General features: G+C 46.1%; 8 protein-coding genes across 10 annotated transcripts; 4 read left to right on the forward strand and 4 right to left on the reverse strand.

Annotated features, from left to right (window-relative positions):
• Positions 1–195: 195 nt before the first annotated feature.
• On the reverse strand, positions 196–2,841 carry BDBG_02459 (antigenic thaumatin domain-containing protein). Its single transcript, XM_031720798.1, has 2 exons — positions 2,302–2,841; positions 196–2,240 (listed from the first exon to the last, which is right to left on the reverse strand). Exon 2 carries the CDS (start codon positions 1,540–1,542, stop codon positions 1,018–1,020), a length of 525 nt encoding a protein of 174 aa, XP_031577093.1. The 5' UTR covers positions 1,543–2,240; positions 2,302–2,841; the 3' UTR covers positions 196–1,017.
• A 334-nt stretch (positions 2,842–3,175) lies between these two features.
• Positions 3,176–6,474, forward strand: BDBG_02460 (Sec23/Sec24 family protein; the record flags this gene model as incomplete). The annotated part of the gene is made up of 6 exons (XM_002627743.2): positions 3,176–4,459; positions 4,511–4,608; positions 4,664–5,004; positions 5,058–5,495; positions 5,550–5,741; positions 5,825–6,474. The coding sequence occupies 6 exons, from the start codon at positions 3,176–3,178 to the stop codon at positions 6,472–6,474; spliced, it is 3,003 nt and encodes a 1,000-aa protein (XP_002627789.1).
• A 660-nt stretch (positions 6,475–7,134) lies between these two features.
• BDBG_16577 (uncharacterized protein) lies at positions 7,135–7,786 on the forward strand. Its single transcript, XM_031724504.1, has one exon. The coding sequence runs from the start codon at positions 7,247–7,249 to the stop codon at positions 7,562–7,564; it is 318 nt and encodes a 105-aa protein (XP_031577094.1). The 5' UTR covers positions 7,135–7,246; the 3' UTR covers positions 7,565–7,786.
• A 754-nt stretch (positions 7,787–8,540) lies between these two features.
• On the forward strand, positions 8,541–14,932 carry BDBG_02461. Of its 2 annotated transcripts, none has more exons than XM_031720799.1 (10): positions 8,541–9,436; positions 9,499–10,643; positions 10,813–10,947; positions 11,023–11,423; positions 11,561–11,676; positions 11,738–11,915; positions 11,977–12,291; positions 12,359–12,688; positions 12,742–12,813; positions 12,888–14,624. In XM_031720799.1, exons 3-10 carry the CDS (start codon positions 10,891–10,893, stop codon positions 12,982–12,984), a joined length of 1,566 nt encoding a protein of 521 aa, XP_031577095.1. In that variant the 5' UTR covers positions 8,541–9,436; positions 9,499–10,643; positions 10,813–10,890; the 3' UTR covers positions 12,985–14,624. The 2 variants fall into 2 exon arrangements, with proteins under 2 accessions (XP_031577095.1, XP_031577096.1); XM_031720800.1 differs by having other exon boundaries at positions 9,328–9,436; positions 9,504–10,643; positions 12,888–14,932.
• BDBG_02462 lies at positions 13,227–14,774 on the reverse strand (the record flags this gene model as incomplete). 2 transcript variants are annotated; one of them, XM_031720802.1, is made up of 4 exons in its annotated part: positions 14,600–14,774; positions 14,247–14,514; positions 13,427–14,185; positions 13,227–13,378 (listed from the first exon to the last, which is right to left on the reverse strand). In XM_031720802.1, exons 3-4 carry the CDS (start codon positions 13,548–13,550, stop codon positions 13,227–13,229), a joined length of 276 nt encoding a protein of 91 aa, XP_031577098.1. In that variant the 5' UTR covers positions 13,551–14,185; positions 14,247–14,514; positions 14,600–14,774. The 2 variants fall into 2 exon arrangements, with proteins under 2 accessions (XP_031577098.1, XP_031577097.1); XM_031720801.1 differs by having other exon boundaries at positions 14,247–14,774.
• Positions 14,933–15,324: 392 nt separating the features above from the next.
• BDBG_16578 (uncharacterized protein) lies at positions 15,325–15,766 on the forward strand. Its single transcript, XM_031724505.1, has one exon. It carries the CDS (start codon positions 15,390–15,392, stop codon positions 15,738–15,740), a length of 351 nt encoding a protein of 116 aa, XP_031577099.1. The 5' UTR covers positions 15,325–15,389; the 3' UTR covers positions 15,741–15,766.
• Positions 15,767–16,422: 656 nt separating this feature from the next.
• Positions 16,423–17,304, reverse strand: BDBG_02463 (uncharacterized protein; the record flags this gene model as incomplete). Its single annotated transcript, XM_002627746.1, has 2 exons — positions 16,423–17,045; positions 17,103–17,304. The coding sequence occupies 2 exons, from the start codon at positions 17,302–17,304 to the stop codon at positions 16,423–16,425; spliced, it is 825 nt and encodes a 274-aa protein (XP_002627792.1).
• Positions 17,305–17,992: 688 nt separating this feature from the next.
• BDBG_02464 (cleavage and polyadenylylation specificity factor) lies at positions 17,993–21,171 on the reverse strand (the record flags this gene model as incomplete). Its single annotated transcript, XM_031720803.1, has 2 exons — positions 17,993–20,915; positions 21,023–21,171. The coding sequence occupies 2 exons, from the start codon at positions 21,169–21,171 to the stop codon at positions 17,993–17,995; spliced, it is 3,072 nt and encodes a 1,023-aa protein (XP_031577100.1).
• Positions 21,172–22,127: the final 956 nt, after the last annotated feature.

Raw genomic sequence — 22,127 nt, forward strand, 5'->3', positions numbered from 1 at the left:
TTCAGGGCAGGACAGGAGTTAAGCAGGTGGCCCGCAGTGGCAGGCACCTAAATCCATTGTTCCCTCCATGAATAATAATTGGATCCGATCGTGGGGCCTCTTTGTCTGACACTTTCTCGCCTCAATAAGATCCACCTCCAAACTCTATAACCCCTCGTCCCCTGGAACGAGAACCGAAAAATTTGATGACATAAGCCATGTAGTCAATTTTAACTTCGGGACTAAACTCTAATTTAGCGCTGCCTAGCCAATACCGGTTAGCGCAAGGGGCTAACGTGATACCTAGACCAAGGTTCGACGATAAAACTCCGAGAGTCAACAAACCCAAAAGTTTCCCATGCAATCTACTGGTCGCCCGTGGCGCTCTCGAAGATATGGAAGAACAAAGCGAAGGGACTGCGGATGAACAAAATGTATGTGGATCAAGTAAAATCTCACGTCGGTCCACCCACGTAAGAAAGCTACTGGGAGCACAGATAGAATTCTGCACTTGTAAGTAGACTATCATACTGTACCGACGCCTCACATCAAACAAAGAGTTTATGTATGGGAAATATAAATGGGAATAATAATAATAATAATAGTAGTAGTAGTAGTAGTAGTAGTAGTAGTAGTAGTAAAGTTTTTTGATTTCGTTTTGGCTTGTATCAGTCTTTCGAAAGCACGCCATTTATATGGTGATGGATATTTATCCCACCATGCTGATATATAGTGTTTATAATCTATCGTCGCAAGAGAAGCAATAAAAGAATGTAGAGGCCCAATCAGAGCTGGACCTTCCGACGCCCGCATAAAAATGGAACCAAGTCATAAATGGACGCAAAATAGAAAACCCTGAAAGTCGATTGCGAACAGGGTGACAAGGCATCGTACTAGCGATGTAATGGGGAATTTATAGACGGTATCCATGGAAGGGAAGGAAAGATTTTTCGCAAAAAGGAATGTTGTGCAAAAGAACGTAGTGAAAGAATAGTAGGTGGAAAGACCGCGGCGTTTGAAAAGTTTCGAGGTTCCCCGCTAGTTCATGAATTCGCGCTGATGGCGCCGTTTCGTGCCACCTGGGCAGAGGGTCAAGGTGAGATCGGAGGAAGAGGCGCACGCATGAGTCGCGTGGTCGTCATCTGGTTTGTTGTAGGCTCCCTTGCACAGTCTGACGCCAGCTGGGCAATTGACCACTGGGCAATCGTGGGTGGTTGAGGAGAGAGAGACACCATTCTCCATAAAGGGATAGCCGTCGATATTTGAAACGTCATAAAACACCTTTTCCCCCGAAAGTGTGTACTCAAACTGGGTGATTTCACTACCACTCGTTTCGTCGGAAATTTTCAGTGAGCAGCCGCCGCCGTCTGGCTTGGCGCGATACTGTTCCGTGAAGGTGGCACCGGGTTCGATCTTATGGCTCGGCACGTTACCGTTTTCGCAGACTGACTGGAGATAAACCGGGAACGGACAATTGTTCTTAACGATAGCATTTCCTGCCAATACGCTTGGAACAAGAGTAGCGAATGCGGTGGCCGCAGCAACAAAAACTTTGGTATACATGATGAACTAAAAGTTTGTGGAAAGAATAACTGGGGTCGTATTGGTTCTCAAGAGAACGTGTGTGTAAATTTAAAATGAAGGTAAACTTTCAGGGTTCAAGAAATGATTGTAGGAATAACAATGAAGACTTGGTTAGAGCATAAAATGAATAATCGTAAAGACATGTTGAGGTGGGTTCATCGGGGTATTTATATGCAGACATCTGTGATGCGCCACCTGGATAACTCTGGGAACACGCTTCGAGCACAAAAGCGCGTGTCCAGGTTCACCAAGGCATCAACTAGTTACTGCGTTGGACATTACCGTTGGAAGATTAAACAAACTTTGAACTGACGTTCAACGGGGCGCAAGTAGAGGATATCGGTTCCTAGCCTAGCCGTAAATCCCAGGGGCAAACTGGCCTCACGAGGCAAGTGGCCTGTGGGATGCGCACACTGACCCGTAAAAATGCCAGGAGCGGCCGCAACCATGTTCAATCCTTCAAGATCAATTGGATGAGAGAGGTTGGTAGGTTATCGCCGTGAATCGGCTGCTGCCCTGAACTTTGCGAAAAACCTTGATCGAAATATAGTTTGCCCGAGTTACGAGGCATTATGTAAACCTTATGATCGTTCGTTCGTACCCACCCGTGCGTGCCATTCGATCAGACATCGGCTTCTAGGTGGGCAATCCTCCACGTATGAACATCATTGGCTTCGCTGAGTTCCTCATGATAGAATAAGTGGCAAATCTTGCAGAGAACAATCAGGAACGCTTTACCTTTGGCCAAACTATGTACCAACGAAGCCAAGCCAAGCTGCGCGAGAGCTAGATGAAAACGCTCGGTTGGAACGAGGAGTCTTGGTCTAGTACTGCGGATAACAGGGCAACATAATGTCTGGCTTCATTTCTGGGGAAGATAGTGTTTTGCACTCCTAGACATTTTCTGAAGCCGTGATAGATGAGAATAGGTTGTACTAAACTGTATTTTTGATCCCGACTCCGGTGGATCATATCAAAACTGCAAAAGGCGTTCCACTGATTGTTCTGGAACACCACGCTAGCAACAGAAGATGCCAGGAGGCCAAAGTAAACAATCAGTAGATATGCAGCCTCAAGCAATGTGAGCATGTGGGAAGGAAATTGATACAAAGAGGCAGTTATTTTGGAAATGTGTGGCGTAAGCGTCTGTTCCTCAGCGAGCTGTGCCAACTGGTAAGGAAGACAAAGAAAAGAAAAAGAAGAAGAGAGAAAAGAAGAAGAGAGAAAACATCCGGACGGGAATGTTTTACATATCAACAGAAAACAACAACATTGCTGCGAATGAACGGGCAGAAGATTCATCAAGCTCGAAACGGAACAGGTCCTTGGAGCCTCGAAAATGAAACACGTGACATTAAAAGATCGGCGTCGGCGCCACTTAAATCCGGACTGTAATAAGGTTTCTCCACAACTCCGCCATGTGCAATAAAGCTATAGGTGGTCAGTTGTTGTCAGTTGTCGTCAGGGACGCCCGCAGTCTCTACACGCCGGACCTCTGCCTCTTCTGGCTATGATATAGCAGAATAACAATTGCGGACACCCGCGAACTAAATCCACAGGGCCCGCATCGTTCTCCTGTGGCGAATCCGCATCTGGCACAGGCTGAGGCAACATGGCCGACTTCTCTACGTATCACTCCCTTGGCCAGGGCGAAGATCAGCCTGCGCCGCCGCAATTCAACCCGCCGGTTGCTCCAGGGCCCCCGGGTTACCAACAAATCCAACAAAGTACGTCTCCCGCGGGGCCCATGGGCTCTCCCGGATATCCTCCGGGATCGCATGGGCCAACAACTCCCGGCCCGGATGCAATGGGAGAATTGTCATCTCAAATGGGCGGCTTAGGGATCAGTGGAGCTATGAGCGGAAGCGTTCGTGCTCACAAGAAGAAAGATCGGCATGCTTATCACGATTTCGGTGGCCCGTCTCCTACTTCACAAGCCTTCAATGGAATGCCACAAGGCGGAATGCAGAGCCAATCGCAGTTCCTTAGTACGGGGATGAATCAACCACCTCCACCAAGCTCTCCATATTCTCATCCAGCTTCTCCAGGCTTACAACAGCCCTCACAAGCTGGACGGCCTTCTTTTGGTGGAAGCATGAAACCCTCATTTTCTGCTGCTGGCGATGGTTCCGTACATACTCAGGGGAAGGTTGACCCTGAGCAAGTTCCAGGCGTTCCAATTGCGCGTGATATTGCTGCACAATATTATCTCAACCACGTATATCCCACGATGGAGCGTCACATCCCCCCTCCAGCAGCTGTCCCTTTTGTAGCACACGACCAAGGCAATTCCTCTCCAAAGTTCGCTCGGCTTACGCTTAATAATATCCCATCTACCCTCGAATTCCTGTCGTCCACTGCCCTTCCTCTTGGTATGGTTATCCAACCTCTTGCTCCATTAGACTCTGGCGAACAACCTATCCCTGTCTTAGATTTTGGCGACGCTGGCCCTCCAAGATGCCGAAGGTGCAGAGCATATATAAATCCTTTTATGATGTTCAGATCGGGAGGTAATAAATTTGTATGCAACATGTGCGCCTTTCCAAACGAAGTTCCACCTGAATACTTTTCGCCCCTGGATCCATCAGGGGTCAGGGTCGATCGCATGCAACGCCCTGAGTTGATGCTGGGAACGGTTGAGTATATGGTTCCCAAAGAATATTGGGGCAAAGTTCCTGTAGGGCTACGCTGGCTATTCCTGATCGACGTCTCACAAGAATCAGTAACTCGAGGGTTTTTAGAAGCATGCTGTGGGGGAATAATGGCAGCCCTGTATGGGTGCGATAGCGACGAACAAGCGGCGGAGGACGAAAATACACCGACAAAGAAACTTCCTGAAGGGTCCAAAGTCGGAATAATCACTTTTGATAAAGAAGTACAATTTTATAATCTTTGCGTACGTTTACTAGCCTCGTTGTCTAAATCTCAACTGCTTACGAATTCTTAGTCCCGCCTCGAACAAGCCCAGATGATTGTCATGACCGATCTTGATGATCCTTTCGTTCCTCTGAGTGAAGGGCTATTTGTTGACCCTTATGAATCAAAGTACTAAGAAGCATAACGTTCTCCCTTTTATTTCATCATACTAACTTGTCTTTAGACATGTCATCTCATCACTATTAACACAAATACCGACATTATTTTCGCATATTAAAAATCCGGAGCCAGCACTATTACCTGCAATAAACGCCGCCCTGTCTGCTTTGGAACAAACCGGTGGCAAAATGATTTGCGCGCTAGCAAGCTTACCAACTTGGGGACCAGGCCGACTGTTCATGAGAGATGATGGAAAGGGATCGGGCACTGATGCCGAAAAGAAGCTTTTTACCACTGATCACCCTGGTTGGAAAAAGACCGCAAATAAGCTATCTGAGAGTGGAGTCGGAATTGACTTCTTCCTGGCGTCATGTGGTGGTGCCTATATGGACATAGCTACGATCGGTAAGTTCTACGCTCATGGGTTTGCCGGCATATGCTAAGTATTTTTTAAACAGGCCATGTTGCTGCAGTTTCCGGCGGGGAGACCTTCCTATACCCTAACTTCCATGCTCCTCGCGATGTCTTGAAGCTATCAAATGAACTTTCTCATGCTGTAAACAGGGAAACGGGTTACCAGGCTTTGCTAAAAGTCCGATGCTCCAATGGACTTCAAGTCTCATCCTATCATGGTAACTTCGTGCAGCACACTTTCGGTTCAGACTTGCAATTAGGCAGTATTGATGCAGACAAGGCCTTTGGTGTTGTCTTCACGTATGACGGAAAGCTTGATACGAAACTAGATGCTCATTTCCAAGCTGCATTGTTGTACACTACAGCTAGCGGCCAGCGACGAGTAAGATGCATCAATATTGTTGCGGCTGTCAATGAGGGCGGGATGGAGACGATGAAGGCAATTGATCAGGACGCTGTGGTTAATATAGTGACCAAAGAAGGTTTGTTTGAATTATGTCATAATGTAGGAAGTAATACTAACTTGGGATTCACAGCTGCCTCTAAAGTGCCTGATAAGTCACTTAAAGATATCCGAGCTGGGTTAACTGAAAGGACGATCGATATCCTTGCGGGCTACCGAAAGAATTTCTCGTTGTCCCATCCTCCTGGGCAGCTTGTCCTACCAGAGAATATGAAGGAGTTTTCTATGTATATACTGAGTTTGGTGAAATGCCGCGCTTTCAAGGGTAAGCACCAGCTTTTCGGCGACATAAACGAGATATATCTGTACTACTTATTTGGCATAAAGTTTCATTCTGACATCAAACAGCCGGCCCCGAGACTTCCGATCGTCGAGTCCATGATATGCGGATGCTTCGCTCTTTCGGCTGCAATGAACTGTCGCTTTATCTATACCCTCGTATTATTGCGATTCATAACCTTAGCCCAGAAGACGGCTTCGCCAACGAGCAAGGGAAACTCCAAGTTCCTCCAGCACTCCGAGCATCCTTCTCCCGTATTGAAGAGGGTGGTGCCTACCTCGTGGATAATGGCCAAATTTGTTTACTTTGGATTCATGCCCAAGTTTCACCAAATCTTCTCGAAGACCTGTTTGGCCCCGGTAAAACAACGCTACAGTCTCTCGATCCCAACACTTCGTCCATTCCTCTGCTGGAAACTCATTTGAATGCCCAAGTGCGGAATATTATTCAATACCTCTCCACCATTCGCGGCTCCAAGTCGGTAACAATACAGCTTGCACGGCAAGGGATAGATGGCTCTGAATACGAGTTTGCCAGGCTTCTTCTAGAAGACAGAAACAACGACGCCCAAAGTTACGTTGACTGGCTAGTGCATATTCACCGGCAGATCCAACTTGAGCTTGGAGGTCATCGCAAAAGGGAGGAAGGCGGTTCAGCAGTCTCCGGGGTGGAAAGTACGTTGTCTGGATTAAGCGGATTACGGCCGCCATACTGGTGATTTGGGCGGAGTTTAGCATAGCACGTTTATGAATTTATAAGAGTTTCGCGATTGCAAAGGCATTCATTATTGTTACCATTATTGATCCATATCCGATATATGCCAAGCATGATGTAAAGAGTATTTCAGTCTGCTACAGACACAGAACATACCAGATCTTGTCTATGGCGCAATGCAAGGTTTGAATGGCTGGTTCAGAGGGGGATTCGCAAAATCTGATGCCAGGTACCCACAAGAATCGTCGAGCCTTTACTCTAGCGCCGCACACTCGAAAAAGCACATTAGCAACATATGCAATCTCGTCCGAGTATAAAAGCTCTTAATCATGTTTATACAAGTGTTAAGTTTTGTCGTTTTATATTTTATGTAGCTTTTCGCATAGGTGCGATATCACACCCACACTAAATACTATATGTATTGTATGTTATAGGTACATGTACTTTCAACTAAGGAATAAAGGATGAGGGACATGTTTCAACTGCGAGTACAACGGTTTATATAGTTGTTAAATTATACCTTAAAACTTTTGTACAGTACTTCGTACAAGGTTTATTGGCATTGGTCAAAAACTTAAGGGAGATTAAAATATCATGTCACATTTGAGTGTTGGGTCTTCATTTCTCTCTCTTGCTCCCTCTCTCTTCACCAACTATGTCCGGCCTCGTTCGGATGTGATATCTAATTCCACAACGTTGGATACGAAATTCCTGTACCGCTTACACTTAATATTCACATTCCATACATATTTTCCCACACTGGTGGGCCGGAGCAAATGCTCAGCTCATCTTCACAGCTCGCGCTTCGCATGATATACCAACGGACTCTGTTCATCCAACAGTGCACAGGGCAGCGTTCGCAAACACTACTACCTCAAGTTTGTGAACTGGTTGAGAAGAAGTGGCACGCTCACTCGAGGAAGCGGGAAGTCAAGGCCAGCCTCAAATTTCTCTTCCCGGCCTTTATTGAATCTCCCACTAAAACTGCTCCTCAAGATCAATGCTCCCCTCGCTCTCACATGCTAGGTCAATTTCTGAAGAACTGTGATAACTTCAGTACAGAGATGGGGATCATTTCACCTGTTAGAGAATGAGAAATGGCACTGCTAATCTACCCATCTCAAATTTCTCCCAACTAAGCGGCCCTCTCAATAGAGGTGTACTCTGGGAACGTGGGCATTGTTAATCTTTGTCTACGCCAAAATATGACTCTCTGGGATAAAACAAATTACGGAGAAGGTGAAGGCTGCTAATATGGTTGATCCCACATATCGATTTACATGTCACGAAATAAACAAGTGCGCTCATCAATGAACATGATGAGCTATTCTTTTACACACAATAGTTATGCAGTGTTTGTTCGTGGGCTGGAGCTAAACGGTTCCATTAAACATCTAAGGGATGGGGCACGCATGCAGATGACTCCTGGCAGTATCAAACTGCGTATCTATCCTTTGTATCCATCTTTCTAGAGTGGTTTTGAGGATGTGCCGTCTCGAATACAACATTACTACAATATGCGCGCCCATATGCAGCATTCGCTAAAATAAGATACTTGACATCCTGAAAGCGGTTGTTGTTTCTGCCTTCCTACGTTCACAAAGGACAAATCCTACCGCTGGCCTGCAGCTCTCGATACTCTACTTACGTCCAAGGGAATTTATCCTGGAAAAGAAACAACTCACTGGCTTGGACCAATCCCGACGCCATGCGGAGCAGGGGGTATATCACTGTTACAACTCCCTCATTGGATTCCTGGATGCTGATATCGACCTTCTTTGTCAGCCCTCGAGCCAATAGCCGATTCGGGATTATTGTAGGATATTCTGAGGTCACTTGTTGTATCTTAACATAGCAGAAGGAAAGAGACTTGGTCAGTCAACCCTTGCATTACCATTTTATCAGCACGGGAATTCTGCAGCAGACATTAACAGCCACCGGATTTATTCTCTCTTCAGGCTTGCTTATTGCATATGTGAGTCCATCCATATCAACAAGATACCAGAACAAATACCTTCTGGCCTGACGTATGCGCCAATAGGGGTGACTTTTCGTGAGAAAAATTAAAGACAATGTTGAAATAAGCTCTTCTCTTTCGGCCATCGCCTATTTAAATTAGCACCGCCGCTACTGGACAGTATGACGACCAAAATATTCAAATTATTTTTCACCAAGGAGACGGGAACCATTATCATGGAAGTTCAAAAATATTTAGGCCGCTTTCGTTATGTTCTGCAACAAATTTTTAGTGCTAATGTTGGTCTAGCCGACATCAAATGCACCCGGGGGCAGACAAGTGACTTGCATATGCATGAACTCGCTGGAATACGAGTTTTATTTCCCAAATCTTCGAAGACCAAGTTACCCAGAGGCTCAAAGTCAAAATGTTTCGGTTCTTAAGATAAAATAAAAATAAAAGAGGGGAAGGGAAAGGAAGAATATGAAAAGGAGAAAGACGAATAAGAATCCCCACTTGAAGCTGATGAAGCTATTCATCCCAACAACCATAAATGGGAGAAGCGACGATATCAATCGACTATCTTTGACTATTTTGCCTCAGCCGAGAACAGGATTGGGCTTTGGGGAACCTGCCAATTGCCCCAAGGCATCACGCCGCCTTAGAGAATGAGTCAAGGCCGAATGGGATTGATCTTTTCTCTTTTGACCGCTATTTCAATCCCGCCATCCTGGGGGCCTCTACCGCATCCGTTGATGTTAAAGATTCGGGCTGACATTATATTTTAATTTTTTGGTGGAAAGCAGCCAAGACATTCATGGAGTGAGCTCTTTCAATAAAAAGAAAAGGCGAAGAAAAGATAATCCGAGTCGACGAGTAGAAAATGCACATAAATGTTCGCCCATAACAATTCCAGAAGATGATATGCCACTTCTATCTCCAGCATGGAAGTTCCTCTCGGGGATAAGCACGGAATACCCCACTTTTAAACTTGAGAATCCTGAAACTTGTATGGTTGAAATATGGAGCTCCGATTTCCGCCTGGTTCAAGAAGCTAATTCACCTGAGCAGAGTAGAACCCCCTGTGACGGTTGGAGAGATTGAGACGCCCGATTATCATTTCTGAAGAGCGATTATCGGTTCTCCTACTAATGAAAGGTGGGACATAAAAAGAAGCCGCGGTTCTTCGAATGACGTCAAATTCTCCGGCTCTTGCCTTGGCCAACGGCGCGCACCGTACGCGGACCGGACCGGACGCAAATGGTATTTTAGCACGAACAATCATCGAACGCGAGCTCCTAGCCCAAACACAGCCCACAGGTCATGATGCCTGACCATTTGGCTTCGCCGAGGATGCTCAATCTATCGCCGCCAGTCAAAATTCTGGAACAGCGGTTGTTGGGGTACAATCCCTCTTGAGCGCGGTGTTTCATCCTATAGAGAGATGGCTGCGAGAAATTTCTTCCTACACCTCGCGCTACTGATCTTGGTGTGGCTAGTTAATCGTTAGTAACTCATGCCCTTTGTCTCGGCAGTTGAGTAACTAGTCATGATGAATGAAAACTATAATGGCGGGGGAGCGTCGGGAGGGAGGATTGGAGCCTTAACTTCCGCAGCTGTCGCAATTTCCAAGCCTAACTAAACTCATTCTCCTCGCATTTCTAAACTCCCGCCGCGAGAGCTGATCCTAAGGCTAATTCTTCAGAATCCCCCATTGTGCACTATCTTCGACCATTGACATCTGTGGGCAACCTCTAATATGACATTCGCAAAAGAGCAAGGTTGAAGATATCAGGGTGGTGGGCAAAATGCTTAGGCCACAAAATTCTGTGCTCTCAGGGCCACCGCCCAACCAGTGGTCAAAAACCCGAGAAGGCCATCATCCCTGCCCCGCCAACATTTGTTCTCCAATCGCACGCCAGAGAGAATTGCTTTTTCACAGCTACCATGGACGACGGCTGCCCCGTTGGCGTAGCATGTCAAGGGTTGAATAATAATGATACCGGTTCATTCAGGGATTTGGACACTGTCCAACCCAACCTCCTCCTCACCGGATCTCACCACGCATTGGGATCTCTGCTGGCCCTTTGGATCATTTGATGCCGAAAGCGGCTCCATATCCCTCCAAACAACCCGGCATGGTCTTGAGTGGTGCTAGTTTCTCCCCTTAGCCAGGTCTGATTGACGACAAGAGGTCTCTTGGAGGTCGAAGAGCGGTAAGTCAAAAGCTTCAAATTAAAAGACCGTCGCATCAGACAAGCTACACTTTTCCTCGCCTTGCCTAAATTTCTTTTGTCTATTTATTTTATTTTTTGTTAAACTCGTAATATCCCCGCCGGATGTAATCCGTGACTAAATATGTCTTTGATTCTAAATAATGAACAGCAATCAAACGGAAACAGTGGACCAGGAACGAGGGGCAACCAGCTACCTTCTAAAGGGTACCCAGGAGGTGGTTCGGCGATGGCTACGATACAAGACGATGATGAACGACTATTGGCACGAATAGGGTACAAACAAGTGGGTGTTGTAGCAACTCCTTAACTGTCGTTCGCGTCTTAGCGGAGCCTGGGATTTTCTGACCAATTCGCCCAGGAGCTGAGGAGAGAATTCTCAAAATGGTCTACAGTTTCATACGCAATCTCTATCCTTGGAGTTCTCGGTTCTGTTCCCGCAACATTCGGCCCCCCTTTAGCCGCGGGCGGCCCCGCGACTGCTGTATGGTGCTGGTTTATAGGATCATTCATGGCAATGTGTATTGCTAGTTCAGTTGCTGAACTTGTCTCAGCATACCCCACGGCGGGGGGTATGTATTTTGTGACAAAGCATGTTGTGCCTCCAAATCAAGTTGCTATATTTTCCTGGATCCAAGGCTGGTGCAACTTGCTTGGACAGACTGCTGGTGTATCTAGCGTTGCGTACACCGTAAGCCAAATGCTACTGGCATGCGCAAGCATGAACTCTTCTCTAGAAGGAGGAGAATACTCATATTCGCCGTAGGTTTCCCTTCTACCCTTTTCTGACTTGCCGATGCATTTCTCACCACCATTCTTGTACCCTGCTGCATCTCCCGTCATATACGCTGTATTATCATGACGGGACGTAAAAGCTCCTCCACTGACCACGCGCACAGGAATGCCCATCAAACTGTGCTCCTGTCCATTGCATTACTATGCGTAATGGGCACTGTGTGTTCTCTAAGTACCAAAAGTTTACACAAAATTGTACTGTGGTTCGCTCCAGTCAACAGTATGGCTCCTAGTCCGGATGCTTTTTTAAAAGAGATCTCCATCTTATTTCTGATTTATAGTTATTGCGTCAATCGCTATCTGCATTGCGCTCTTAATCCTCACGCCCGATAAACAATCCGCCAAGTGGGTATTCACAAATGTGACAGATGGCTCCGGATGGAATTCCAAAACGTTTTCTTTTCTTTTGGGATTTATATCCGTGGCTTGGACAATGACCGATTATGACGGGACGACTCAGTAAGTGGGTTAGTTGTACTGGTGCACTATTAATCAATTGCTAAGAGCAATGCCAATTTAGCATGTCAGAAGAAACCCATGACGCTGCCATACGTGGCCCAATCGCTATTCAATTAGCCATCGTTGTATCAGGAGTATTTGGATGGATGTTGACCGTGACGATGTGCTTCTGTTTATCCGATTTGGATAAAATATTGGATTCGCCCACTGGCCTGCCGGCTGCCCAGATCTTTCTTAATGCCGGTGGCCGAACAGGTGGGACAATAATGTTCTCATTTTCTATTCTTGTTCAGTTTTTCACAGGTTGCTCGGCCATGCTTGCAGATACCCGAATGGCCTATGCTTTCGCACGCGACGATGCACTTCCTTTCTCAAAGTATGGAACTTCTTCCACCTGCCTTTTACAAGCTTATTACGTTCGTGCAATCGTTAACTATTAGTAGGTTTTTTGCGAAGGTAAACCCCTATACATTGACCCCTGTCAATGCCGTCTGGTTTGTGGTCTTCTTTAGTATTTGCCTCAATTGCATCGCCATTGGATCTACAGAGACGGCCACTGCTATATTCAATATCACAGCGCCTGCGCTTGATTTGTCATACATTGCTGTCATCCTAGCCCACCAAATATACAAAAATCAAGTGCAGTTTATCGAAGGACCGTTTACACTTGGGAAATGGGGGACACCCTTGAATATCATTTCTATCGTCTGGGTTTTATTCATAAGCGTGGTCCTTTTCTTCCCGCCCACGAGGCCGATCACGCCAAAGAACATGTAAGGACAATGTCCGAAGAGGATACTCAAAACCTTGTTCTAACGGTGTACAGGAACTATGCAATATGCGTGGCTGCATTCATAGCCCTATTTGCACTCTCGTGGTGGTGGCTATCTGCCAGGCGGTAAGTGGTTGCAACCTCCCACTTGGGTTCATGTCATGTTTTGAAAAGTATACCTTTTGACGTTAGTATATTAGGAAATACACGGGACCGCGTACGAAGGATCTTCTCCAAGCAGTCGAAACTGAAGACCTCGACGTCCCCTACGGTACCACGGCTGGTTTTGATGCCTGAAAAATCCCACGACCTTCTGGGCATATCTTTCGCATATCCTCCATTTTCTCCGAGTTTTTCAATATTCCTTTCTCTAAGTAACCATGAGTTTTTATGTTTTGGCTCTGCTCCTTTAGGGGTATTAGCGGAACGGATCTTTCCTAGCGTTGGTTCTGATTGATATAGAAGATTTTTGGATTAATTACAACATCCGCTTATCTATTTCCTACATACAAAGAAGACAATCCCTTTGCGTCAGTTTTTCACTTAACGACACTAAGAAGTGCTACAAGGATGCTGATTTCTTTCCTATCCCACTTGCGTACGCGGGTGAAGAGGGCTAGGGTATATGTCTCCAAAACGGCATCAAGATGGAACTGCTCGTACCGGCCAATTTCTTTGAGCCTTTTGTTCCCTGCCACATAGAGAAGGGAACTTGTCGGTGATGGCCATCTGGACTTACGTGATTTCATGATTAGATCACAGTCTAGAAGGACAATTGATTGGCTGTAGCGGGCAAAAAGTAGGGCAGAAGATTGGGGTACGAGCGAATTTAGATCACCGGGACGTTTTAGATCCGCCCACATTGTCGTTCGGAATATCCACAAATCCTGCTCTGGTCATTTTTCTTCCGCCAAGTCCCCTCAACATTCAATGACATAACTACCATTCAAGAGATTCCTCTATTGGAAGGCATCCTGCGCCTTACTTACGCCAATTTCGACGGGATGAGCACCATTGATCATATCTCATTGCTGGCCATATTTTCGTTTTTGTTTCAAGTGCAGAAGTGAGCGTCTAGGAAAAGAGTTTCGACATCAAGCAAGCTCATGCAGGAAGCACTGGCTTGATCTCCATGGAAAATACCAGGCTACATCCGGTATATATCAAAAGCTTACCATCTGAACAGACGGTGAGTTTATGCAAGCTCAGTATGCACGGTTTTCTAAGACATCTCGCCCATTGGATGGTGGACATTCAGTTCCCTATATTATAGCCGGGATGCTTCCGGTGTCCCCTTCGAGATGATTACATACGGCCGCAATACCCAATCTACGATGGAGGGCGGGTGGTAAGGGAACTGGTGCACCTCTCTTAGCAACTACAAGCCCTGTTAAAATATGCGGACGATTATATGCAAGCGGGTAATTTGAAAGGCTGGTGAGTAGCTGCCATAGACTAAACGAAGGTATGCAGCGCTAAACTTCCCAATGGTTGAAAACTATCAACGGGTGTGAGCTTAGCTGGGGAATCGAAAAATTACGCTGGGTTAGTAGACTCACTTCTAAATGCTAGAGTTTGTAATGGAAGTGTGATGGTGCATCCTTCTGTTCGACATGGGGAAGAAAACTAAATGAAGAAGAAATCTGTATGCTCGGTGTCTTTAAGTGTTGCATCATGAGAACATTTGTAACAGCGTGGATATGCCGGTGTTTAGGGGCCCTCCAGGAGAAAAAACCCGTCGGTTGACTGAGCTTGGGGCATGGTGAGATGGAGGGTGAAAGTGATGCGATATTTCATATTGTCGCATGGCATATGAGACAAATCAAACTAGAGAGGGGAGAGTTAATTCGCTGGACAGCCCTGATAGTTCTTTCGGAGAATAACTACTGTGGAAACATTTCAAGCATCTTACAGATCATGGGAGCTAATGATAAGCCCAGATGAAGATGAGGTACAAGAGAGTAAATTTTCAATTCTCCGTATCTTTTTCTCTCTGGTTAACTTAGTGCAAATGCCAAATTTGAGGCTGACCTTCCAGCAGATAACTTTAACCAACAAGTAGTACCGCAGTCCGTCATGGTGTCACAGTGCATTTGTTGCAGAAGGATTTGAAGTCTGTGATGTCAGTGTGGTCAAGGTGTATACAAAAAAAGGCGGAGTCGAGGTAAATTGGCAGTACGCAGTAGGAACGACCAGCGTTATGAGGACTAGTAAACTATGTGACCGAGTTCACCATGTGTTTCTTGACTGGCTGATTAGTTACTCGCCCCTTTTCTGTTTTTGTTTTTCAATACTCCAGGTGAGTAGTTACAACGTAGGGGTTGTTAAGGTAATGGTCAGGATAACAGACCCTAGATTATTTAGCTTCATCATTGTCCACAGGAGGATAGGTGTGATGATTCAACCTGAATGTTTGTTAACTACCTCATCTGGAAGCTTGGTAGCCTGATGCACACTGGTTGGTTTTGAGTGGCTTGTTCTTCCCGGCGCTGTGCTATGTGATAGTTAACTTATAACTAACTACTCCGTAGCCCGTTAGGCGATAGCTATCTAATTATTAATGGCTTCACTAGGGCGTCTTGGTCTGCCTCACTTGGTCGATTCTTACACATGAAGAGATTTTGTGCCGCCCAAATACGACATATCCCTAAAGCCCTGAGCTCTTGACTACGTTCGTGAGAAGGCAGCTAGAGCTATCGGCTATGATGGCGGGTTGTTTAGTCAATAGTTTTTTGAGATTGAATAACCGTGGGTATCGTGCTGGACCCTGGGAGTTGAAATCGGAGGAAGCAGACGAAGCAGCTGTAAGGAAGGATTTCGGGGCCGACATGAAGCAAACTAGCTGCGTAAAAGGCGAGGCTTCTGCTCATCAAGGCTTCGGAGCTTCGGAGCTTCGGAGCTTACTTAGAAGCAATAGCGAGAACAAATATGCTCATAGGTATCCATTATTCGAGTATGGGTCTCGTGGGGCTGTGAATAAAGGAAGCTGGGAACACTGGGTTGAGGAAGTTACACAGGACATAGAGGGGACAAACTATATAAGAAGAAGATAAAGAACGCCGATGCGACAGGTTTTCTTTTCACCCACCCTCTAGATTCAATACAGAGACCATTTTTAAAGGGGTTGTCATATCATAAGGCTCTCTTTTTCCCCTGAACCAAAATCTTGAAGATAATACCATTGCTATATGAAATTTATGAAATAAAACAATAGTGTAAGGCTTTCGATAAATATCAGAATTGTTGTCCCAGATTTTCAGGCTAATATAGAAGTAGTATACAGCGTTGGAGTGGGTTGCCCGCCGGACAAATATAGAACACAAAGAACCCAACAAAGACAGCCAACGCAGAGTTAAAATCTGCAATAACATCATAACATGACATATAACTATACGCAGGACACAGAAAATAACATGAAACCAAAAAAAAAAAAAAAAAAAAAAAAAAAAAAAAAAACAAGAAAAAAAAAGAGCAAAGTCAGTCAAGTTAGATCAGGGGCATGTTAGAGAACTGTTGGCAAAATGATGCATAGAGAAACACAGTGGACAACATATTTTTACAACCTGGAGAGACAATAAATCAAAGAATTCCAAATGTGAAACCAGGTAACCTAACTCCACGCTTCAGAGTCTGCTAGGCTCGTAGACAGTTAAAACAAAATATAAATAATAAATAATAAAAATAAAAATAACACATAATAATAAAAGTAACGAAAAGAAAGGTCAAAATAGAAGCCTAGTAAAAGCTGATGGAGCTGGCAAGCCAAACTGGGTTTGCATTTGCCTTCCGGTGTTCATTCCATCCAACTTGTGCAAGAGTTTTGCCTACCCTGTCTTTCATGGCCTGAGCTTCTCCTTTCCCTTCTCCAATGAAATATTCTTCACCCCTAGTAAAAACGGTCGCACCCCCGTTGACCGCTTGCTGGCATTCGACGACTCCGCGGCCCTTTATATCATCGCCTTGAGGGCATACTTGTCTAATAAGGTCCGCCACGGTCATATTCGTAGGAGCCTGGTACGTCACGAACTCGATAATTCCATCTTGTGAATCCCAAGGGTAGTATGTTGTGCAGCGGAATAGATGGATGGTCGTGTTCTTGGGAGGGAATAGATACCCATGTCCTCCAGATAGAACCAGTGGTTGGTCGTCTGTACCCGGAATATTACCGCCGTGGGGGTTTTGGAAGCTGGGGCCTGAGGGAGCGGCAGGGGTGACAGGGGCAGCGGGAACGGGAACGGGAAAAGGAACGGGAGCAACAAGGGCTGCAGGGGGTGTAGCAGCCGCTTGGGCTACAGGTACCTGCATAGAAAACTGCTGCGCTTGTTGGGGTTGGAAATGAAACATGTCGGGAGCGGGGACTGCGTGGACATTAGGTAAGGCGATAGACTAGTTGGAGAGGGTGTAGGAGCCCATACCTGGAGAGAACAGTGCTGGGCCAAAAAATGCTTGGAGAGGTGCTTGTAAAGGAGGTGGTTGTGGAGTAGGTCCTGGTAAAACCATTGGAAATACTGGCACAGGAAATGGTGGGGGCTGCACTGGTGGAAAATCCCCCATGTTCGGTGGCATTCCTCCATTCGGAGGTTGTCCATCCATAGTTAAATAGCGGATTTCGGCCATTATAGAACGTGGGAATATATGTGCCACCTCGGGACAGGCAATAAAGAGGATGGCTATTTATGTAAGTAAAGTTCATCGAAGGGGCGCCCCAGGACACCAGGGAACCAACCTATAATAGTATCAAGGGAAGTATAGATGTAGCAAGCTTGTACACTGTATGAACCGACTCTTCTTGATCTCGAGGAAAAAAAAGGTAAGAAGCACGGCGCTAGGGAAAGAGGAACGTATGGATATTTATAGTCTTCATGGAGATCATGATTGAGCTCTTGCAAACACAACTTGAACTTCACAACCAATGCAATAGGTGATAAGACAAGTATTTGGCAAGTGGGCATCTTCACCCACAGAAGTATCAAAACACTGTACAGAGAGAGCTTCTTTATCCTCACAGATTGACTTGTATCAAAAAGTGAAAAGGGTAAAATCTGATACAAGAAAGAAATCTCTTTGTGAGCAGGACAAACCCCTGGTTGTTCTGTGAATGAGAAAGCCAATAACAACAAAACAGCATATAATAAAACACGTTGTTAATAAATAATAATTCAATGGGGAACACCTTTGGATCTCGAGAATCATGTTTGGATATCAAACACACGAGACCAAGAACAACGTAAAACGGGGGGAAAAACTTTAAAAATAAAATAAAAATGGGATCCTCTGGTAAATGACTGGAGAAAAGGAAAATGATTTATCCACCTGCAACGATTGCCAGGCCTTCATAAATTTTCCTCTTGACTGCTAGAAAACTCCCTTCACTCTTCAAAGCCGAAGGGTTAGACAGCGCGGATTGAGCGGCGCCTTCAATTTCAATTTTCCCTGTCCCAGATTTCCGCACAGCAACAAACCCATCAATTAAAAGCGTGCCTTCACCACGAAATTCCGCGGTATGGCCTGAAGATTGCATAAGTTTGCGAAGATCGGCTAACCGGAGGTCCCCAACGTGAAGTGCTCGAGTCACGGATCTTGTTGCCGCAGCCATTTTGACCGGTAGAACATCTAGAAGTGGGAGAGCGTTCTTGCTAGGAACCAGTTGCTTTTGTTCATTCCCTCCAGTGCTAGGAGCATTGTCCGGTAACAACCTTTGCTTCTTTTGAGACACCTCTGGGGCATCTTCATCAGCAGCCGTAAGTTCTGGTGCTCGTAATTCTCCTGTGAGAGCGACAACCCCTAAACTTCTGACGTTTTGCCACTTGAGCCGTTTAACCAAAGCACTGCTTAGCTTAACCATCCAGGCGTTTGTGTCCACGCTGGCGTCAACTGTTTCACCAATCACCGGTGTGAATATGTCAACAGCAGCTTGACTAGACGGCCCTAGGTCTACGGCGGCCTTCCCTGTTAATAGATTCCGACATTCAGCGGCGAGGGCCAATGTTTCTTCCCTGAGACCTGCGGTCAATATTAATTTTCTAGGTTGTATGAGTGGGATGAGCATTTCCAAGCTACGCTTGTCATGCAACCCAGAGAAATCTACGAAGGCGATACGAGCATTCAGCTCCAGGGTAGAATAAGTAAATGTAGCCTTGGAAGGCCCCTCGACGGGCTGTTCTTCAGCTTCCTCTTCAGATGCACTTGCATCTTCGGTGCTGATAGCGCCAATTCCACTAGGAAGTGCTAATTCTGCGTTGGCATCTTGTAAATCTCGGGAGCCAGACGATACATGTTGCCGTTTATTTGAAACGATTGCCGGTTGATTTCCGTTGGCGTTGACATCGCCCCACCTTCGCTTCTGACCAGGCCTCGTTTGAATACGGCCATCTGGACCACGCTTTGTTTGCATTTCGGCTTCTTCGCGTTCCTCAGCTCTTAGGTATTCTTCTGGACGTATAAACTCGCCGTACTCGTCTCCACGTTTTCTTGGAGCAACGTAGGGAAACATCCGTTCTCTGCCCTTCTTACCACGGACATCGTAATCATGAACATGCTTTCGTCGTAGGAGAATATTTACTCCCAAGTCGGCATCGCTTAAGCCTAATTTATTCTTATTGGAATGAGCGAGAGAAACCGAAAAGTTTAGCACTTTGCCTTGTTGTTCTGAGTCTGAATCCTCGGAAGAGGACGAGCTGGACCCATCATCAAGTGGATCGGCCGCGGTTTCTAATCCAGAGTCTCCCCTTCCCTGTGTAGTGTTCTGCAATTGCCTTCTTGTTGCTAGGTACTGCTGATAGACAAGTAAGTCATTGGCATCCAGAGGAGCTTTCTCAACATCGGTGACGGTTAGCATCCTCCCGCCGCTGTGGACTTGCTCCAGAAGCTCTCCGCTAGGGGCCTTTTCTAATGCAACTCCGTCCTTTCGTTCTTCATAAATCGACCATATCTCATGAGCCAGCGAGGTCGTAGAACGTCCGTCGTCCATCATTTCCTTATTAGCAGAAACTGAGAATGACTCTGTCAAAATAACAAGATTCTCAGATCCGGTTGCTATATTTTGAAGGACATGCTTAGAATATCCCCAATCGAGTGATGTGTCAGATGTTAAAATTACTTTAGGCGTGTTTGATCCTAGTATCTTGTCAAGTTTGGCCTTGCGTTCCACGATTTTAAGATACTTGAACGTAAATGGACCGAGAGCTTTGAATGCACCATCGCCTCGTTTATCTGGCATACCCGTTAACGGATTTCGCTGACTCGGGCCGTCCTGGCGGCCTTTACCGCTGACAGCGACAGGATCACCATGGCCAGCCTCGAATTCACGGACAATGCCCTCGTCCATCCATTCAAGCATACTTCGTGTCAGTCGCATTGTTCCATGAGCTTTTTTTCCGGCTAGATAAAGTGCCCCGCTTTTCAAGGGGTCCGCCCCGTCTGCCGTCTCTGCCGATTCTCGCCACGCGTGTTCCAAAACATATGCCAACTCAAGGGCTCGCGCGCTGGTGTCGGTGGGTATTAAAACCGTTCCGCCTTTGGAGAAGCTGCTCCGAATCATATCCAAGAGAAGATCATCCCTTCTCTTTCTCCCGCCTAAAAGCGACAGTTTGTCCCCTCCCCTTGTACTGCAGACAAACGCAGTCGGCTTCCTCAGCTGCTCAACGACCTCTGTCCCACTTGCACCCGAACCTCCAAACCAGGCTGCCCCGGCAATAACGTTCTCTCTTGCTTGGTTCCAGTCGACAGCGTATATAATTGATTCCATACCATGTTGAATATGCCATATGGTACCTCCAACTGTATGGCCAGCGTTATACGCCGTGAGGGTCAGGCCGTTGAGCGGAGGAGAAAACGGGGACGGCAAAGGTTGGTGCGGCTGGGAATATTTCAGGGGATGAATGAGTGAGAAATATCGGGCAATCTCTTCTGACGTGGGGGGAGGTAAAAGTATACCGGGGGGCTCGTCATGGTCGACATTTGTAGTATCAGCTGAACGCGTAGCTCTCTTGGGTACCGGTGAAGGCGGAGATAAATCCCCCGATGTAGCTTTCGGTAAAAAGGTAGCAGCAAGCGGTGCGGAAGCATAAAGCTCTTGAAGAAGTGTACGGCCTAGGGCAATGACTGGACTGGTTGCATAAATGGGGATCTGAGTAAATAAAGGAAAGTGTTTACAGCAATGTGCAAATGCACCAATGTGAGAGGGCGTTGCATGGGTCAGAAGAACGAGCGAAAGAGTGGGGACTTGTCTAATCGCGCTCGCAGGGAGGAAGCTGAGGTTAGAAAGATGGAAAACTAGGTGATATATCGCCTCCTACAATCGTCTTTCATATGAGGTACACAAGGAGAAACCTACTTTTCCAGCTCCGCAAGGGCGGATACATCAAAACTTTCATCCCAACCGACATCAACCAGAATCTTAACTCCACCATCGAGCTCTAGAATTGACTGAACAGCTCTCGAGCTTGATGATTGCGCCCCGAGCAAAGGGGTAAATGTAAACATGTTCTTCGCGGTGATCGAAAACCGAAACAAAGTTCAGTTAGGTTTCGTAGCGGAAGAGGTCAATTTATTGGGCAGGATGAATGAGTTTCATGAGCTTGTGAGGGAGATCGAGTGCGGAGCCGAATCAAACTAGGTGAATGGAGAAGAGAGAACTTGAAAGGATCAAGGGCGCCGCATCATTGTTGCATATAAGACACCTTCCTTAACAAAAAATCAGTATAGACGAGGATATAAATGTTGTGTGAAAACGGAAGAACGTGGAACTGGTTAAATCCAACCGGGAATGAAGGCAAGACTATCCATATTCTTTTGATATACGTCTCTTGGGCGGACGCGGCTCTTTTTCAGAAGCTGATGAGGGTGTTTGGCTTGTTTGCACTTTCAATCACGTGATTATCGTTTGCAGCGTTTGCTTACGTCTATCCAACACTACCTGTAGTAACCTTTGCCCTTTAGATTAAGCTCGACGCAAAACTCCTGCCGGTACGGGAATAGAAGCACTGGTTCAGTTAACTACTCTTCTAAGATGTTATTCTTGAATTTTTGGGTGTGGGAAAAATAACGACTACAGGCTTCTATATAGTTCTACCCAGTTTTCGGTCTAAATGTACAGGGAAACAAAGAAATTATGTGAGAAGCATTCAGATCAGGCATCAGACCACTTGTGTTTGGCAAGTGTGTAGCTATAGAAGTTGGGCACGAACCCACCACAAATTTTGAACTGCTCGAACTTGCGATAGGCTCTGGTTTTTCAGTGAGAGTGATTGAAATTGGAAACGCATCGTTGACATGCCCAGGGATCTTGTTGTTGTGGAACTGTCTGCATTGCTAGCAAGTAGAAGAGTAGAAGCGCTCTCACGATGAAAGTCCATCCCGTACGACTCTCAAAGCCGATGGCTTGCCAATGTAGAAGACTTGAAATATTTACAGATACTCTGACTTATTTAAGACAACAA

This window comes from Blastomyces gilchristii, assembly GCF_000003855.2.
Source record: "Blastomyces gilchristii SLH14081 genomic scaffold supercont1.3, whole genome shotgun sequence".
Classification (NCBI taxonomy): Eukaryota; Fungi; Ascomycota; class Eurotiomycetes; order Onygenales; family Ajellomycetaceae; genus Blastomyces; species Blastomyces gilchristii.

Excerpts from the sequence above, each read along its gene's own strand:
- BDBG_02459 (XM_031720798.1), bottom strand. The coding sequence starts at position 1,542 with ATGTATACCAAAGTTTTTGTTGCTGCGGCCACCGCATTCGCTACTCTT.
- BDBG_16577 (XM_031724504.1), top strand. The coding sequence starts at position 7,247 with ATGCTCAGCTCATCTTCACAGCTCGCGCTTCGCATGATATACCAACGG.
- BDBG_02461 (XM_031720799.1), top strand. The coding sequence starts at position 10,891 with ATGGCTACGATACAAGACGATGATGAACGACTATTGGCACGAATAGGG. Across the intron at positions 11,677-11,737 it reads GTGGTTCGCTCCAGTCAACA|TTATTGCGTCAATCGCTATC; the intron begins GTATGGCTCCTA and ends TCTGATTTATAG. Across the intron at positions 12,292-12,358 it reads GATGCACTTCCTTTCTCAAA|GTTTTTTGCGAAGGTAAACC; the intron begins GTATGGAACTTC and ends AACTATTAGTAG.
- BDBG_16578 (XM_031724505.1), top strand. The coding sequence starts at position 15,390 with ATGATGGCGGGTTGTTTAGTCAATAGTTTTTTGAGATTGAATAACCGT.